Here is a 19,886-nt window from a genome sequence, read left to right on the forward strand (position 1 = left end):
TGAGTAATATTGTAAGTATATTTCTGAGAAGCACATAAAAAGTTGAGTAAAAGTATACTTTCCTATTTTTTAGTTTAGAAAAAGCATACTAAAAGCACACTTAAATAAACGACTTTTCCATAAGGGAAAGCAAACTGTAATCTGACTTTAAATGGACAGTTTAACCAAAAAATGCAAATTCTGTTATCATTTGCTAATCGTCATGTTATTTCAAAGCTGTATGAGTTTCTTGCATACAGAGAGAAATGAAACTGATGGAGATGGACAATAAAAGGGGTGAACTGTCCCTTTAAGTTTGTAAGTGTCAATATCAATATAGTACTGAAGATCTCCAACCCTTTCCAATTGCATCTGATGCTGTTAGATCCCGGGAGGCCATGAAAACTCTGGTTTTATCTTGCATTAGAGCTCTGTATGCGTAAAGCTGTGCAGGTGGATTGCTCATTGGCTGCTGTGATAACGGGATTTGGGCGTCAGACGTCTCTGTCCCGCTGAAGAGCAGCTGCTTCCTGTGTTTGGAGAACTTAAGCTCATTCTCTGATCCTCATCTCAGGATTGAGCTTTTCATCCTGTAAGCTCCTTTTGCAACTTTGTATCGCTGCCCTGCATCTCTCTCTCCAGCTACAGTTCAAATCTGAGTCAGTCGACCGCAGCTCTGTGAGCAAAACCCAACACCAACTTTATTTCTGAATGATATTCTTTGGGTTTCCAGAATTTCAAAGCGGAGAAAATATGTTCTTTGAACATTTTTTTAATGTTCATATTAAGTTGTGAAAGCATTATTTATGAATGTTCTATAACATTCCAAGCATCTAGTTTTTTAAATATTTTTCCTTTGTTATGCAAACATTAAGGAAACATTCCATTTTATAATGTTTTAAACATTGTGAGAATGTTACTTTTGAATGTTCTATGAAGCAAGAAGTAACATTTGAAAATTGTTACACAGTCGTCCAACTAAAAGTTTCAGGAAAACTATTTGTGACCCCGGAGCAAAAAAACAGTTTTAATTAGCACAGGTATATTTGTAGCAATGGCCAAAAATACATTGTATGGGTCAAAATTATCAATAATTCTTTTATGTCAAAAATCATTAGGATATTAAGTAAAGATCATGTTCCATGAAGATATTTTGTACATTTCCTGCAGTAAATATATCATAGCTTAATTTTTGATTAGTAATATGCATTGCTAAGAACTTCATTTGGACAACTCTAAAGGCGATTTCCTCAATATTTAGATTTTTTGCACCCTTAGATTCCAGATTTTCAAATAGTGTCTTGGCCAAATATTACCCTACACTCTTAAAAATAAAGCAATGCTATAGAAGAGCCATTTTTTGTTCCACAAAGAGCTATTCAGTCAAAAGAACCATCTCTTTCTTACCTTTTTATAATCTGAAGAACCTTCTTTCGTCACAAAGAACCTTTTGTGAAACAGAAAGGTTCTTCAGATGTGAAAGGTTCTTTATGGAACCATTTAGACAAAAAAAGGTGGAGCACCTTTATATTTGAGAGTGTATAAATCAATGGAAAGCTCAGTTATTGAGCTTTCAAAGAATGCATACATTTAAAAAAAAAATTCATTGTTAAATTCAGTCTTTTTTTTTTTTACAGTGAATGCTAATATTATTTTTGTGTGTGCGTGTTGCATAATGTAAAACTGAAGCTGACTTGCAGTTACTTTAATTGGGCCTGGAAACCCTTATCGATAGAAGTCTGTCATAAAGATAAACACAGCACACGTACAAAGCACAATATGTTTTTTTTTCACAATTTAGTCTTATCTTAATTACCTTATCTGCTTATGATAACCTGAATAATCAATTTTAACGCTGTTGCTTAATTTGGCAAGATGAAAACTCAAAGCAGCTGAGACGTGAAGATAAAGCCTTTTGCTGATCGTGCCGCAAGAACACAGTATCAGGATTCATAAAAATGATATTTTCTGCATTTGTGAAGTATGATCCTCCTTTGCTGATCTGAAATGTTTCATGATTGCATTGAGATTCATCAGCGAATAATGTTTTTGTTAGTATATTTAAAAGGGATCAACATAGACACTTGCTGTTTCATCAAATCAATATATGTTCTTAATATTTATGAAGAGAGAGGAATGATTTCATAAGAAATGTCATTTTTAAAATTTCATTTTAAATTTTTGTTAATAATTCTTAATAATTTTGCAATAATTCACAGAATCTTTTGGTGGTACAAGCTACTAATCAGCCACTGTGCTGAAAAAAAAAGTGTTTTAATGTGAAATGTTGCATTTATTGAAAAATAATAAATATATCATTAGATACAAAAAGTTTATTTATTCTAGTGGAAAAAAAAATGTTCATTAAAACTTTAAATATTGCATAGTATCATAAAACTCCTTAATATTCAAAATAATAATAAAAAAATAGTCACACTTGGCTCCTTCACGGTCAAAAATGACCGACATAGGAAATAAATAGGAAATACGAAAAACTCCAATAATTCACGGAATATATAAAAAAAAAAAAAAAAAGTCTTCAGCAATCAACCAATTTTAATGTGAAATGTTGCATTTATTGAAAAATAATAAATAAATAATTAAATACAAAAAAATTCTAGTGGAAAAAAAAATGTTCATTAAAATTGTATAAATATTGCATAGTATCATAAAAAGTCCTTAAAATTCTAAATAATAACCAGAAATTATTATTTAACAAAAATGTATTTCATTGATTTCCCTAAAGAAAAAAAAAATTGGATGTTAAATGTTTTTTTTTTTTTGTTTTTTTGGATGTTAATGGGTCAAAAGTCACACTTGGCTCCTTCACGGTCAAAAATGACCGACCTAGGAAATAAATAGGAAATACGAAAAACTGCAATAATTCACTGAATCTTTTGGTGGTACAAGCTACAAAATCAGCCACTGTGCTGAAAAAAAAGTGTTCAGCAATCAGGCAATGTGAAATGTTGCATTTATTGAAAAAAAATAAAAATAAATTACATACAAAAAAATATTTAATTCTAGTGGACAAACTGTTCATTAAAATTGTACAAATATTGCAACTAAAATTCTAAAAATTCTAACTAATAATCAGAAAATATTAATCAACAAAAATGTATTTCATTGATTTCCCTGAACAAAAAAAAAAAAAAAGTTACTTTTTAAGTCTTCAATCACTTTTGACCGCAAAGGAGCCAAGTGTGACTAAACAAAGAGGCCCAGAGGGTTAAACATTATCTTATTCCTGACAGTTGAGATATTGTATACATAAATTCCTCTATATTAAAAAAAAAAAATTTGATAAGTAATTTTTCCAGGACATACAATAAAGCCAAATCTGAAAAAAGAAAAATCATATCATCATTTGCTCTTTCTCAAGTTGTTCCAAACCTGTCCATTTCTTTCTTCTCTTAAAACAGATTTTTAAGTTTTCTAAAACATTTTTTCTTTAACATAAATGATTAGTGGTTGGACAATTTGTTATGCAATTCAAAAATATTTTAAGTGTGCTTAAAGCTTCCTTGGGTTGATTGTGGCTGAAACAAAGTAAACTAATCATTCATTATTTACCTCCCGAACATAAATGTTTACACAAAGAGGACTACTTTGATTCTGTATGTGGTCTAAAGCCTTTATTTCACGAGTTCACACTTGCATATAATTAGCTGGAGCATGTAAAGCGTGTTTGGCGTGCTGTCCAGGGAAGGGCTCCGAGCTCGGGAATGGCCCGAACCTAGAGTACCCCCCAATAAGCAATGGAGTGTAGGACAGCCGCCGGACAAAGGACCCCCCCAAGCGCTGAGATCTAGCGGGGGCTGTTGTTTGAGAGATGTTTGGTTAGCCGGCTGGGAGAGCCTTCGTACTCTGATGGGAGAGGTTTTTTGGTATCAGGTCAAAAGGCTCTACCGGCTGCTGGTATGGATTACGGGATTTAGGGCGTCCAGTCGGGAGAGCTCAAACTGATACTCAACGGGAGCACACGGCGTTGGAACGGGTGAGCCCTACCGGCCGATGGAGGAGCAGCGTGGTTGGGGCCCGATCAGGAGAACCCGGGTTGCCTTGGCCGGAGCAGCTTACGATGTTGGCATGAGGGCTCTACTGGTCGATCAGCCCCTATTGGTGCTGACCGAGAGGACCCATGAAGCCTCCAACGGGAGATCAAGACTCAGAACGTCAGACGAGTGGGTCTTCTCGCTTTGGCAGGTAAAAAGATTTTGGGACGCCTGGTGCGGGCGACTCTCACGACATCCGATGGGAGACCAAGGCTCACGGCATCGGACGGGTGGGCCCCGCCGGACGTGGGACGGAAGGGTAAGTTGTGGTCAGGAGGCTCCTGGGGTGTCTGATGGGAGGCCAAGGCTCACGGCATCAGACGGGAATACCTCGCCGACTGTAGTAAGGAAAAGGTCAGGGATGGAAAGGTTTTTTTTTTTTTTTTTTGCGGCAATCGACGAGAGTTCAATACTCAAGGCATCAGATGGGTAGACGGAACTGAGGGGCCAAGATTTGCTTGACAGGAAGGCTGTTGTAGCGTTTGACAGGAGTTTAATAATCACGGCGTAGACGGAACGGAAAAAATTGCAAGTTCGGTTAGGCTCTCGCGACATCCGATGGGAGACCGAGGCTCTTGATCGGACGGGTAGGCCTTGACGATTTTTTTTCTTTTTTTTTTTTTAGTTGAAGGAAAACATTTACGAGGGGAAAGGCTCTCGCAGTGTCTGACGTGAGTTTAATACTCGCGGCTTCAGACAGGTAAGTTTCGCCGGTAGTTGAGAGTGGAAAGAGAAACATATTTGCACCACCGGGGCGCTCTAGCAGCATCTGACAGGGAGTTCGATACTCAATTTGAGTTGTCTAAAAAGGGGTAGATGCTTTGAGGATTACTTTACGTAAAATGTTTGACATATCCAAAAAGCCGCTTCTGATAACGTCAGAAAATCTTGGTGCTGCTTACATCTGAAAGTTAGGTGTATAACAAAGGCTTCTTGTGTTAACGTACCCTAAATAAGTGCCATGGTTCTGGATGATGGCATAGCTTTAAAAGCTGAGGTGATGTCGACTTTTGCCAGTGTGAAGACCCATGATTTAACAAATTGGTTGCATGATCAATGTGAGAGAATTCGTCAAGAGGATTTTTTTTTTTTTTTTTTTTGACAGATACACTAGAGGGCATTTCGTACCCAAGAATTATGCTAGTAGCCACTTCGATTGGCTAATGTGAAACCCTCATTTAATTCATGCCACCTACGGGGGGAAATGCTGGAAGGTTATTTTGTGAAATGACTGAATGTAATGATAAATTCGGAAGAATGGCCGCTTTGATGTCCGCATCCAAGGATTTGCAATTTCAACATGTCTGTTGTAAAGAAATGGCCTAATATTAAAGATTAAGTGGTAATTTCAATTGAATGTGATTTAGTCAAACGAAAATAAAATCGCACGGTGACATGTAAAAACAATCGTCAGCTCATTGGTGCTCTACAGTCTGCTACAGGAGTTGGAGGCCACTGAAAAGAAAAAAGGGGTTGTTAGTAGTGGCAGGAAAAAGGCTGAGATTTGTGGGCCTGTGTTGCGAGCAGAGGCAGCCTCACGCTGGCTTGATCTGTGGGCCACGGGATGGGAGACCTGAAGAACCCGTGTAGCCTGCACTGCTAGCAGAGGCAATATCACAGTAGTGTTTGCTACAGGAGCTGGAGGCCACTTCGTTCCATGGACTTACATTCATATGTGAATGGATAAGACTGGAAGCACGATCTTGCGCGAGAAATTGCTGCATTCTTAAGTTCAAGCTTTGTGAACTTAGAATAAAAACACATTTAAAACCGCGGTGCTGTGGGAAGGTGGGGCGGGTAGATTGTATGTTGCAGTATGGTAGTGTTACCAATTGGACAAATTGTTGCCAGATTTTGCAACTTCTCAGATTACCTTAGCGACGTGTTTTCCAAAGCACATAGCAACATATTTAGTGAAATATCCTATAAATATAAAAAAATTTTGCAACTTCAGGCATGCTTTGAAAATAAGATGCTAAAAAGACATACATTTTCCTCTTAACCATGCAAAGTAATAAGTGTTAAAAAGCTAGCCTAGTGGCAAGTAGAAGTTTTGGAAGTGACGCCGGTGAGGGGCGAGATTACGTTTTAAGGGCTTTGGTGAGAGCGTGTGTGGCTGGTCAAGCAGAGACCGCGATGAAGCCTGTCAATCCTGGGAAAGATCTGCGATGTCATGCCAAAAGGTGCAAACCGAATGCTGATAATCCGTCAAATGGGTAGAAAGTCAGCTGTATTTATGCATGACGTAGATTGACTTGAGTGAGTTCCAGCTGTGTTAATTAGGCTAAGTATCTGACGTGCTCCTCCCGAACTTTGTTAATAAAACATCATTAAATATTACCACTCTTATCTCGAGCGGTTCCGTATGACACTTCATTGTGCAACTCATTTGCTGAGACCTTTGCTCCTTGCTTGCATATAAAAGAAGACTTTCAACAAGCGTTTATGCAGAAGAGAATGCGCTGTGATGCATATGTGCAATAGTCTTTGTTTTTCAAGAAGATAGTTTTACAGACTTAATTCTTCAGGATGTGGCTGGTGGTATTTTTGGTGTCCGTCCTGATTTGGGCTGGTGGAGTGTTGTTCTGGTATCTGTTCTGGAAGCCCAGTCCGTTCACAGTGAAGTCAGTGAGGCCTGCGGGACCTTTAGAGCTGGACCAGAGGAAGAGGGACAAAGTGCTGAAACAAGGTGAATGTCCAGACTTCTCTAGATGCTTAAATGCTGCTTCGACCTCAGAATGACCTCAGAGTGTTTTAAGCTTGTTCTGCTAATCTGAAGCTTTTTAAAGCAAATGGACAATCTAATGTGAGCTAATCTTCACAGGCAACATATGAGCACTCAAGGAGCTTATACATTGCAAAAAATGATGTTTCCAGCCAAAATATCTCAAAATTCTTAAATCCAGAGGGATTTTTAAGACGAGTAACAATGGTTGTCTTTTCCTTAGAAAAAAAAAAGTCAAAATGAAGTGCGTTTTTACTTGAAACATCAAAATAATCTGCCAATGGTGTACGAATAATAATCTTGTTTTCTGTTTGAAATAAGACTATTTTTCTTCTAGTCAGTTGGATGAATTATGCAGCGGTAATTGTGTGGGTATAAATATGTCCTAAATAAAAATTAGTTTCACAACTTTAGAATTTTTGAGTTTTATAAAATATATAGTTTATATAAAAATATCTCATAAATCATCTTCATAAATTTAAACCTCAATTACTTTTTTTGTTTACATTTTTTATAATTACAATTTTTTCCAGCAAAAATCTGCCAAGGGTCTTTTTTTTTAATTGACGCACAAGGGTTAAACATCTTTTTTATGTCTCATTATCTTAAAGTAATAGTGATATCAGATAATAAGCACTAAACAGAACATATGGTGTGTTTAACGTAATCTAATTATGTAAAGTCTTGTCAATGCTATTGTAAAACAATTAACATGTGTGTCAATGGCTATACCAATATCTTGATTCGATGAGCTGATTGTGAAAACGCCTGTAGATCTCACACAAACTTCTTATTTGAGTTTTTTAGGGCTTAAAATGATAATGTGGTGGTATTTTGTGGCCATGCTATCTCCTTATCTGCTTTTTTACTTTTAGCACTGAATGCTGGGAGTTCAGCCAGATCAGGAATGGACTGCTCATTCATTCTGCTGTAAAACGTTACATAAGATTGCATGAGGTGTTTGTGAGTGAGTACAATAGTCTATATGCATGTAATGTAGATTTACTTACTGTGTGTATTTCTAGGATTCACCAAGGAGAAGATTCCACAGAATCTTGATGCGATTATAATAGGCAGTGGGATCGGAGGAATGACGGCCGCAGCCACGATGGCCAAATCAGGGAAGAGAGTCCTGGTTCTGGAGCAGCACGATGTGGCCGGAGGATGCTGTCACACTTTCACTGAGAAGGGCTTTGAGTTTGATGTGGGTATGTACCGTCCCTCATAGATCATTATTTTTACATATGAGAACATTTTAAAGGAAAAAATCATCCAAACATGAAAATGTGCTCGCCCTGAAATGAGTTTGTTTGTTCATCAGATTCGTAGAAATGTGTCGCTCCATCACTGGATCCTCTGCGGTGAATGGGTGCCGTCAGAATGAGAGTCCAAACAGCTGATGCAAACATCTCAATAATCCGCACCACTCCAGTCCATCAGTTAACATGTTGAGGAAAAAAGCTGAAACAAATCCAGCATTAAGACGTTTTTAACTAAAATATCACTCCATAACAGTTCCTCCAGTGAAAAAGTCCATCTCCTGTTGTCTCTCACGTTAAAATCCAGCCACATATTTGTTTAGAGCTGTTTTGGCTTGTAAACGGTGCAGATTTCTCTCCTGATTCAGACCAGACCACCGCTGGAGGAAGCGTTATTATGGATTGTAGACTCATAAAAGCGTCTTAATGCTGGATTTGTTTCAGCTTTTGTCTTCTCAAGATGTTAATTGATGGACTGGAGTGGTGTGGATTATTGTGATGTTTTTATCAGCTGTTTGGACTCTCATTCTGACGGCACCCATTCACTGCAGAGGATCCAGTGATGGAATGACATATTTATACAAATCTGATGAAGAAACAAACACAAATACACAAATACATCTGGGATGACCTGACGTTGATTTTTAATTTTGGGGACAAGTATTCCTTAGGCTGTTGTAAATGGTTAATTTTATTTAAATTGGTTAAATTGGTAATTGGTTACTTTATTTCTGAAAGCAATAAGTTATACACCAATGAGACAATTTTAACCCAGTGCAACATTTTCAGAAAATACAGTAGGCCTACAATTTATCACTGCACTGCAAAAATGCTTTTCTTACTTAGATGTTTTCTCTTGTTTCCAGACAAAATATCTAAAAATTCTTAAATCAAGAAGGATTTTCTAGATTTTTTAGAGCAAGCAAAATAATCTGCCAATGGGGTAAGCAAAAAAATCTAATTTCAAACAGAAAACAAGATAATTTTTCTTACCCCTTTAGCAGATTGTTTTGCTTGTTTCAAGCTAAAACGCATTTAATTTTGACATTTGAAAAAGAACGTTGTAACGTTGACGTTGTAAAAACAAGTCAAAATTAAGTGTGTTTTTGCTTGAAACAAGCTAAATAATCTGCCAATAGGGTAGGGAAAATTATTCAGATTATTTAGCTTGTTCTAAGCAAACAAATCACTCATTTTTTCTGAAAACAAGAAAATCTTTTTTACTTGATTTAAGAATCTTTAGAGACAAAAAATCTAAGTAAGAAAAGCATTTTTTTGCAGGTGAAACCTCACTTAAACTTCCAGTTGGGGTTGTTACTTCCTTGTTAGTTAGATAAAAGAAGTGTCTGTGAATTATATCATGATGTCTCAAGAATATATCTACTGAAGGTTCTTAAATGGAGTTTGTTTAATCTTGCATGTCTAAAGGACTTCACTACTTCGGTCAGCTGCATGAAAACGGTCTGCTGAAGGTCGCTATGGATCAAATCACTGAGGGTCAGCTGGAGTTTGCGGAGCTACCGCAGCATTTTGACAGCATTGTGATCGACGACGGCGGGAAACGGAGAGACTACTCCATCTTGAGCGGCAGGACTGAGATGGAGCACAACCTGAAGAAGTTCTTTCCTGAGGATGTCAAAGCTGTGGAGGAGTTCTTCAAGTTGATGAAGGTAGAGCATCCACATCTGTCATCTCATGTTTCTCATTTTGAAAATAAATAAGTTCATGGTTATCAGATTTTTTTTACAGTATGTGCCTTCCATACATTTATGCATGCAATATATGTTGATAATTTTTTTCTGTTTCTTGTCTGAAGTATTGAGTACTTCCATCATTTTTAAATATAAAAAATATGCACTGCTGCTTAAAAGTCTAGGATCAGTAAAACTGAGAAAAAGCCTCTTATGCTCTTCAAGGCTGCATTAATTGATCAAAAATAGTGAGAAAAAAAACAGTAAAATTGCAAAATGTTATTACAACATAAAATAATGGTTTGTATTTGAATATACTTTAAAATATAATTTATTTATGTGATGCAAAGCTGAATTTTCATCAGCTGTTACTCCAGTCTTCAGTGCAGATTTTTGGAACCTGTGATACTTTTTTCAAGATTCTTTGATGAATAACAAGTTTAAGAGAACAACATTTATTCCAAATATAAATCTTTTCTAACAAAGTAAATCTATGCTATCACTTTTTATTAATTTAACACATCCTTGGTGAATAAATGTATTAATTTCTTTCAAAAAAAAAAAAGAATAAAAATGCACTGACTCAACCTTTGAACAGTAGTGTATATTTTCAGAAAATCTTTCTATTTTAAATAAATGCTGTTTCTTTTACCTTTTAATGATCAAAGAATCCTGAACAAAAGTTTCACAGGTTTAAAAAAATATTTTGTGTTTGCGACATTGATAATAAATCAGAATATTAGAATGATTTGTGAAGGATTGTGAGACACTGAAGACTGCAGTAATGATGCTGAATATTCAGCTTTGCATCACAGAAATAAAGTACATTTAAAAAAAAGATATTCACATAGAAAACAGTTATTTAAAATTGAAATAATATTTCACAACTTTACAGTTTTTTTCTGTATTTTTAATCAAATAAATGCAGCCTCGATGAGCATAAGAAACATTAAAAACCATTAAAAATCTTTCTGATCCCAAACTTGTGAGCGGCAGTGAATATACAAAAGTCTTCTGTGTCGTCCTCAGGTCACAGCCAGGAGGATTAATTTTTTGGCCATTCTAAAGCTGATTCCACAGTGGTTTTCTCTGTTTCTGCTCAAAAGTGGCATCGCTGACTTCTGCTCATCCATCTTTCGTCTCTCAGGATCCAATGCCACGGAGATGAACAACAGACTGACAAGCAACAAGGACTTGCATTTGATCTTCTCATATTTCTTCTACGGTGAGGCTTATTATATATACGTTAATCATTCCATGAAAGCACCAAGTGATAAAATGAAAAAAAAAAATTTTTTAATTTAAATTATTTCATTATTACTTCTTTCATTTCAGCTAGTTGCAATAAAAAAAAAATTATTTAGTTTAAACTTTATACTAAATAACTGAAACTAAAACTGGTTTAAGAAAGAATTAAAAAAAATAATTCAATTAAATTTTTGAACCTACAAGAGTCTCATTTTACTATGGTATATACACTGACATTATTATTATTGATTGATAGCAGCTTCTATGTAGCCATGCTAATAAAATACAACTACAATACAACTAATTTGAATAGTTTTCTGTGCTCCAGATACCTATATCAGAAATTTCAGGCTATAATAACTTTCTGATTCAACCAGACCTGTCAATAAGCTCTTTGCTGAATGGCTTGCGCGAGAACACATCATGCAAATTTTCCATTCGAGTTGAAATTTTTGAACTTGTGAACTTGAATATTGCGCATATCGCTATCAGAAACCCTCCACCTCCCCAGCACCACCTTTATAGATCTGCTTATGGGTCATTTTGGGCTGTCTTTAACCATGAAATATTATCATAATTGCAATTGAAACATCATAATCACAATTTAAATACATCCGTGACAACACTTTCCATGCACATTCAAAAAAACATAGATTCTGGATAGATTAACCAGTTTTTCCAACTCAAAAATCGATTCTTTTTTCTCCAGGTGTGCCTCCGAAAGATTCCAGCTTTATGATCAATGCTCTGATGCTGCATCATTTCAAGCGTGGTGCATATTACCCCAAAGGAGGCGCCAGTGAGATCCCCTTCCACATCACTAAAGTCATACAGAAATATGGGGGCAGTGTGCTGGTCCGAGCTCCTGTCAGCCGAATCCTGGTGGACACAAAGGGAGCTGCTTATGGTGAGTCAAAAGCAAAACATTTATACCAATTAAACTGCAATAACGAATGCAGAAATTCAGTTTATTCCCATTCAGTGTTATTGTTAGTCAGTGTTGGGGGTAATGCATTACAAGTAACGCAAGTTACGTAATAATATTACTTTTTCCAAGTAACTAGTAAAGTAACGCATTACTTTTTAATTGACAAGAAAATATGATTTACTTTTTCAAATAAGTAAAGCCAGTTACTTTCCCTCATTTATTGATTAAAAGCTCTCCTGTCTCCATGTTGAGAGAAATTGTGAGTAAGATGTTACTTTAGTTCTAGAATAAATGTGAACATGCATTAATTCATCTCACTCACTAAAAACAGATACAGTGTTCTTCAAAATGAATAAAAAAAACCTGCAATTATTAAATATGTTAAATAATACAAATATCCTCACTGCAAAAAATGCTTTTCTTAATTAGATTTTCTGTCTTGTTTCCGGCCAAAATATCTAAAAATTCTTAAATCAAGAAGGATTTTCTAGACGAGTAAAAATTGATTAGTTTTTAGAAAAAAAACAAGTAAAAATTAAGTGTGTTTTTGCTTGAAACAAGGTAAATAATCTGCCAATGGGGTGAAATAAATAATCTTGTTTTCTGTTTGAAATAAGATTTTTTTCACTTACTTCGTTGGCAGATTATTTAGCTTGTTTCAAGCAAAAACGCAGTTAATTTTACTTGTTTTTTCTGAAAACTAGACAATAATTTTTACTCGTCTAGAAAATCCTTCTTGATTTAAGAATTTTTAGATATTTTGTCTGGAAACAAGACAGAAAATCTCAGTAAGAAAAGCATTTTTTGCAGTGCTTTATGTATTTAATCTCATTTTATTAACTGATGTCTTTGCTGCCGACCTTCGATGATCAATTCATCCATACTAATAAGCAAAAATTACTCAAGATTATATATTTTCTTCTGCGGTCTATTGTACAGACGTCAATTTACTTTTCTCTAAGGCTTTTGATGTAAAAAGGCTTTTACATTTGACAAAAATAGAACTTTTTATATTAAAAACAAACAAGCAAGCCCTGCCCAGATTTAAAAAGTAACGCAACAGTAAAGTAACGCATTTCTTCCCGTAAAAAGTAACTAAGTAACGTAATTAGTTACTTTTTTTAAGGAGTAACTCAATATTGTAATGCATTACTTTTAAAAGTAACTTTCCCCAACACTGGTCAGGTATAAGATCATTTTGCATGTTGTATATGTATGTATATTGATCCACCGGCCTCATGATTTGATTGACAGGAGTGACAGTGAAGAAAGGCGATGATCATGTGGAGATTCGGGCTCCTGTCATCATCTCCAACTGTGGGATCTTCAACACCTTCCAGAAGCTCCTACCTCCAGAAATACAAGTCAAACCAGGTGAACATAATCAATGTGCTGCAATAAACCATCTTTAATACTCACCTGCCATTGAGAGACTATAGATTGGCTGTCTTCTGATCTTTCAGAGATTCAGAGTCGCCTGGATATGATGAGGCCCGGGAAAGCCTCATTCCTTTTGTTCTCAGGGTTTGACGCGACGCAGGAAGAGTTAGACATCGTGCCCACCACCCTCTGGCTCTTCAAATCCAACGACATGGATGCCATGTCAGTATTAAAAAAGATACTTTACTACACTATTAAAAATAAAAGTGCTTCACGATGCCATAGATGAACCTTTTTTGTCTAAATGGTTCCATAAAGAACCTTTAACATCTGAAGAACCTTTCCGTTTCACAAAAGATTCTTTGTGGTGAAAGAAGGTTCTTCAGATTATAAAACGGTAAGAAAGAGATGGTTGTTTAAAGAACCGTTGACTGAATGATTCTTCTATGGCATCGCTGTGAAGAACCTTTTAAAGCACCTTTATTTTTAAGAGTGTATACTACTTTAATACAAATGCAATATACCTTTGCATTTACAATGTAGAATCAATATTTCCAAAAAGTGCAAAGACACATATTATTAACTATTTTAAAAAATGATTTAATAGCATGCACTAAGTACTAATCATCATTCCTAACAAAACACTAACATAATCTTTGCTCTAAAACAAAAGGTCTTAATAAGTAAAACAATGAATGAAACCCTTGTGAAAAAGAAGTACACTGTAGCATGATTTTAAATTATACTTTAAAAGAATATACTTATATATAGATCAATCAATCTTCAATCTAACCGAATCATAGAATGCACACTGCAAAATGCTTTTCTTACTTAGATTTTTTTGTCTCATTTCCAGCCAAAATATCTAAAAATTCTTAAATCAAGAAGGATTTTCTAGACAAGTAAAAATTAGTTTTTTGTTTTCAGAAAAAAACAAGTCAAAATTAAGTGCGTTTTTGCTTGAAACAAGCAAAGTAATCTGCCAATGGGGGAAGAAAAATAATCTTGTTTTCTGTTTGAAATAAGATTTTTTTTCTTACTTCACTGGCAGATTTTTTAGCTTGTTCTTAGCAAAAACTCACTTCATTTTGATTGTTTTTTCTGAAAACAAGAAAATATTTTTTACTTGTTGCAACTGCGAGAAAAAAAGTCAGAATTGGGAGATAAAAAGTTGCAAAATGTGAGAAAAAAATGGGAATTGCGAGATAAAATGTTGCAATTGCGAGAAAAAAAAGTCAGAATTGCGAGATACAAAGTTGCAATTGCAAAAATAAAAATATTTGAATTGTGAGATACAGAGTCGCAATTGCGAGAAAAAATTCTGAATTGTGAGATACGTTTGAAATAAGATTTTTTTTTCTTACCCCACTGGCAGATTATTTTGCTTGTTCTTAGCAAAAACTCACTTCATTTTGATTTGTTTTTTCTGAAAACAAGAAAATAATTTTTACTTGTTTAGAAAATCCTTCTTGATTTAAGAATTTGAGATATTTTGGCTGGAAACAAAACAAAGCATTTTTTGCAGTGCAGTTGCTCTAATCAAACACTAGGTGGTGCTGTTGCCTAAAGCATTAGATTTGTGGCTTGTCCCATCTCTCTCTGTCTCTGGGCCTGCTGCCATACTTCTGTCTGGACAGGGTTTCTGCTCTCAATCCAAGAAGCAATTCTTATCTTCCTGCTTGTGGGAAAACATATTTCCAGTCCTTTCCAAACTTTCCTGTACTCTCATGTTGTTTTCTGATGGAACTGTATGTCTATAAGTACATGTAATATGAGCACATCATGGCAGTAAATAAAAAGAGATCTTTCACCTGTAGGATGGATGAGTTCTTCAGTATGAGTAAAGACGAGGCACCAGAGAACGTTCCCATGATTCTCATCACCTTTCCTTCAGCCAAAGACCCCACATCACAAATCCGGCACCCAGGTAACATCCAAACAGAAGATTTAGTCCATCAGCCGGCCACTGTCACTGGAAGATACACTGTACTCCACCATTCAAAAGTATCTTCCGTTCACCAAAGCTGCATTTATTTGAACAAAAATACAATAAAATCAGTAAAATTCTGAAATATTATTAGAATTTGAAATAGCTGTTTTCTATGTGAATATCTATTAAAATGTAATTTATTTCTGTGATCAAAGCTGAATTTTAAGCATCATTAAAACAGTACAATTCTGAAGTATTATTAGAATTTGAAATAGCTGTTTTCTATGTGAATATCTATTAAAATGTAATTTATTTCTGTGATCAAAGCTGTGACCATTACTCCAGTCTTCAGTGCATAAAAAAAAGAGTAATATATATATATATAGAAAGAGATAAATGTTTTGAAGAAAATGCACACAAGGCTGCATTTGTTTGATCAAAAATACAGTAAAAACTGTATTATTATTGCAATTTGAAATTGCTATGTTTTATGTGAATATCTGTTCAAAATAATTTAATTTTGTGATCAAAGCTGAATTTTCAGCATCATTTTAATTTTCAAGATTTTTGAATTTATTTAAAAGTGAAATCTTTTGAAACATTCTAAATGTCCGTTTAATGCATCCTGTGTTAATAAAAGTATTTTCTTTTTTAAAAATACAGATTTAAAGGCCTATATGGGTCTGATATACAAGAAAAACATTAATAAAAAAACAGTGAATGTTTAGTGAAAAAAAAAAAAAAATTCTTTTCAAGATTTTTTTTATTGAACTTCAAAGTCAGTCGCTTTGTATTTTTGAAGGCTGTTTTTGTTCTTCATGGGTGCAAGTTAAAAAAAAAAAAAAAAGATTATATTGTGTTATTAATAATAATTTTCCAGGCAAGTCCTGTATGACGATTCTGACCATGGTGAACTACGAATGGTTTGAGGAGTGGAAGGACACTAGAGTGAGAAAAAGAGGCGACGATTATTTCAACTATAAGATGAGATTTGCCAACTATCTCTTTGACTGGGCCTGCAAACACTTCCCTAAACTCAGAGACAAGGTACTAAACTTTTGCAAATTTGAAATGTGTTATTTTTTAATGTTAAAATGCTTTTGTCCTATTCCTGGTAAATGTGCAGAGTTAAGTAAGTCAAGTTAGTCATTCATAAGTTGACTAAAGAGTCTAAACACTGAGATACGATTACAAGGTTGAGCTTTAAAATGTAGCTGGTGTTTATCAACGACATCTCTGTAAAACATGTCATTAGTCTCATGAACCACCCACACAGTCCATTCATTGACTCACCAAGCAGCTCTATAATACGTGGAGAAAGTCATCTGTTAGCTTTTCCATTCATCTCAATGGCAGCTGCTTCGCTGGCATGAACTCGAAGACTCAAAACTGTTTTTAAGCCAATCATCTGAACTATAAATGTCATGTGACTAACTAAGAGCTACTGGAAGTGCACAGTCATAAAGAGCCTCACTTTAATATAATGAAATATTTATGACTGTGACCTATTATACACAAAAATTAGTCATATAGTGGACTAGCAGTAAAATAGATAAAAATTTGGGACCAAATTATTCAGACACTTTGACCTTACCATGTTTTGACAAGTGTTTTTCTTTAATTGGTAATGCAAAATTTTAATTTTTAAACTGAGATACAAAGTCGCAATTTTGCACCCCAGACTGAACCAAATGAAGCATTGCTTGGTAATTGGTCAACAAAGTATTGATAGTTGTGTAAATATTGTTGTCTGAATTATTGGTTGATTTTGATCAATTACATACCTTTCTACTAAAGTTATAAGATATTAATGTAATTTGACATAGTTTAACTCCTAGATCTTGTCATATTTTATTATCATTTTCTAAACCATATAGCAAACTGTGCTAATGTGAGATATGACTCAGTGTCTGAATAAATTTAGGTTTGACTGTGTATCTGAACCAGGGTTATTATCATTACCTAAATAAAACAATAAAACAGTTTTATTTCTTATCAAATAAAATAAACATTACCTGAAATAAAATAACATGTCGATGTACAAAAAAGATATTAAAAAATAATAATAATCATAAAAATTACAAAAAAAATTGCTAAAATTGAAACAAAAATCTAAAAAGAGAGAGCAAAAGTCAGAATTCCGAGATACAAAGTCACAATTGCGAGCAAAAAAAAAGTTAGAATTGCAAGATACGAAGTCGCAATTGTGAGAAAAAATGTAGAATTGCAAGATGTTCAATGTAAAGTATGTAAATTGTGAGAAAAAAGTCAGAATTGCAATGTACAAAGTCACAATCGTGAGAGGAAATTGTTAGAAAAAAAAATCTAAACTGTGAGATACAAAGTTGCAATTGCAAGAAAAATTCTGAATTGTGAGATTAGGGGAGAGTGGGGACGGTTGCAACACTTTTTGCATTTCCTTTAGTTTCTCAGAGACTGTTTGTATTAGAAAGCCAAAATTTTAATACAACGAAGCCGCAAATGTCAGCTACTCACCCATATTGCTGCAACATGTGTTATATATATATATATGTGTATATGATTATATATGTACACTTTACACTTAAACAAAGTTCATTCTTAAATATAATTTTGCAATCTCTTTATTTTATTTGTTCACAGTCGCAGTCTTCAATAAGGTAAATTGGCTGTAAAAAAAAAAACAAAGAATAGTCAATTAAAAACATTAAGTAACAAGTAGATTTTTTTTACCTATTCACTTAAAAAAGGAGAGATAACTATTAAAAGGGGTTCATTAGTATTATCATTATACAATTACAATTATGTAATGTTATGGCAAGCTTTTAAATCAATATTGATGGGACGGTTGCAACAGTGTGTCCCTACAGTGATAGCCATGATAAAAATTGGTATATTAGCTTGACAACATATTATTGGCACACGCTAGCTATGCCTATTAGAAACTAAGAACGCACAGATTCAAATGTTATTGGGTAAATGATTAGAAGGAATGATCACATGTGACTGATTTCTTCCAGGAAGTATGAGGGGCCAATAAAGCATGTGCAGTATGAATATCATGGCAGTATCTTATTCCTGCTTGAAGAAATAAGCAATGTTGCAACTGTCCGCACTCTCCCCTACAAAGTTGCAGTTGTGAGAAAAAATTCTGAATTGTGAGATACAAAGTTGCAAAACAAAAATAAAAATGACAAAAAAAAATAACTAAAACTTTACAACTGGAACAAAAATATAAAAATCTAATTCAAAATATTGACAAAAAAATAAAGTTGAATTTTCAGCAGCAATTTTTTTGATCAGAATATGTATTTCGATTAGATTTGAGCAGAACTGTAGATTGAACTTTGTTTCATAAATATGTCTTTGTGCAATCTCTGCACACTGTAAAAAGTTTTTACCAAATTCAACTTAAAAACCTAAGTTCAGCAGCTGCCTTAAGTTTTTAAGTTAAATCAGCTTAAAACTACAAGTCATTTTAACTTATTACAATAAAAATGAGTTGATATAACTTGTGAGTTTAAATGACTTAAGTTGATTTAACTTAAAATCTTAAGGCAGCTGCTAAACTTAAGTTTTTAAGTTGAAACTGGTGAAAACTTTTTACAGTGCAGTCTGGAGCACATGTTCTATCATTAGAGAGAAAGGGGGCATATTCTGCATTCAGACTTGTGTGTGTGTGTGTGTGTGTGTGTGTGTGTGTTTCAGCTGGTGTTTCAGGAGGCCGCCACTCCTCTGACAAACATGCACTATCTGAGCTGTAACCGAGGGGCCATTTATTCTGCTGATCACAATCTGCACCGCTTCTACGCAGAAGCCATGGCTCGAAACCGATGTGACACTCCAGTCAAAAACCTTTATTTGTCAGGTGCATTTGCCTCACTATATTCATATATTCTTTAATGAATATATATTTAAATTCCATTTCAAGATTAGAGCATTTTGTGTGTATTTCAGGTCAGGATATCTTCAGCTGTGGAATCGCTGGTGCATTGCATGGTGGTCTCCTCTGCGCCTCAACCGTCCTCAACTACCCCGTCTACATCGACCTGCTGTTCATCAAGAAGAAACTCAAGTGGAAGAAAGCAAAGGAGGCAGCGAAACTGGCGAAGCAGAAGCAGAAGCAGCAGTGATCAAGCTGTTCTGAGGGAGATCTGCACAGGCCATGAATTACATACTAATACATACAAACAGAACAAGTATGTATAAATATGGAAGATGAGCACTTAATTGTTACTTTGGGGTTATTTGTTATATTTAACTATTATCAGATAAAGATTTTAATATTATATATAAACATATAACATTGAGTGCCTGTTTACATGACATTAAATCATCTATGAAATGCTAATAAAATCAAAGAAAATATTGACATATGACGACACATTTTTGTAAGCCAACCAGTAATTTAAATGCACTTCAATGTCACCACCATTAAACTTCTAACAACTCTTTTGGTCTGTGTTTTAAAACATTTTCCCTGATAGATTGAGTTTGAATAGTGATTATTAACACAATACGGCTGTGAAAGCAAATAGACGAGTAGTTTGATGTTATGTTAATGTCCTGAAAACCTCTATTGTCCCATTTAGACACTTGTTAGTAGCCACCTTTTCTCAAAACGAGTAAAATCTCTTTTTTCTTCTTTTTTTTTTAACCCATTTATGCCACTGAATAATAATAATAATTAAAAAAAAAACAGTTTTGTGACT

The 19,886-nt window shown here is 34.5% G+C and overlaps 1 protein-coding gene across 1 annotated transcript; it reads left to right on the forward strand.

Moving 5' to 3' along the window:
• Positions 1-6,470: 6,470 nt before the first annotated feature.
• Positions 6,471-19,546, forward strand: LOC141297865 (inactive all-trans-retinol 13,14-reductase-like). Its single transcript, XM_073828329.1, has 11 exons — positions 6,471-6,723; positions 7,785-7,967; positions 9,447-9,688; positions 10,739-10,934; positions 11,667-11,864; positions 13,140-13,259; positions 13,349-13,487; positions 15,083-15,192; positions 16,076-16,242; positions 18,883-19,042; positions 19,132-19,546. Exons 1-11 carry the CDS (start codon positions 6,564-6,566, stop codon positions 19,305-19,307), a joined length of 1,851 nt encoding a protein of 616 aa, XP_073684430.1. The 5' UTR covers positions 6,471-6,563; the 3' UTR covers positions 19,308-19,546.
• The last annotated feature ends 340 nt before the right edge of the window (positions 19,547-19,886 follow it).

The sequence above is a fragment of the Garra rufa genome, chromosome 22 (assembly GCF_049309525.1).
Source record: "Garra rufa chromosome 22, GarRuf1.0, whole genome shotgun sequence".
NCBI classification, from domain to species: domain Eukaryota; kingdom Metazoa; phylum Chordata; class Actinopteri; order Cypriniformes; family Cyprinidae; genus Garra; species Garra rufa.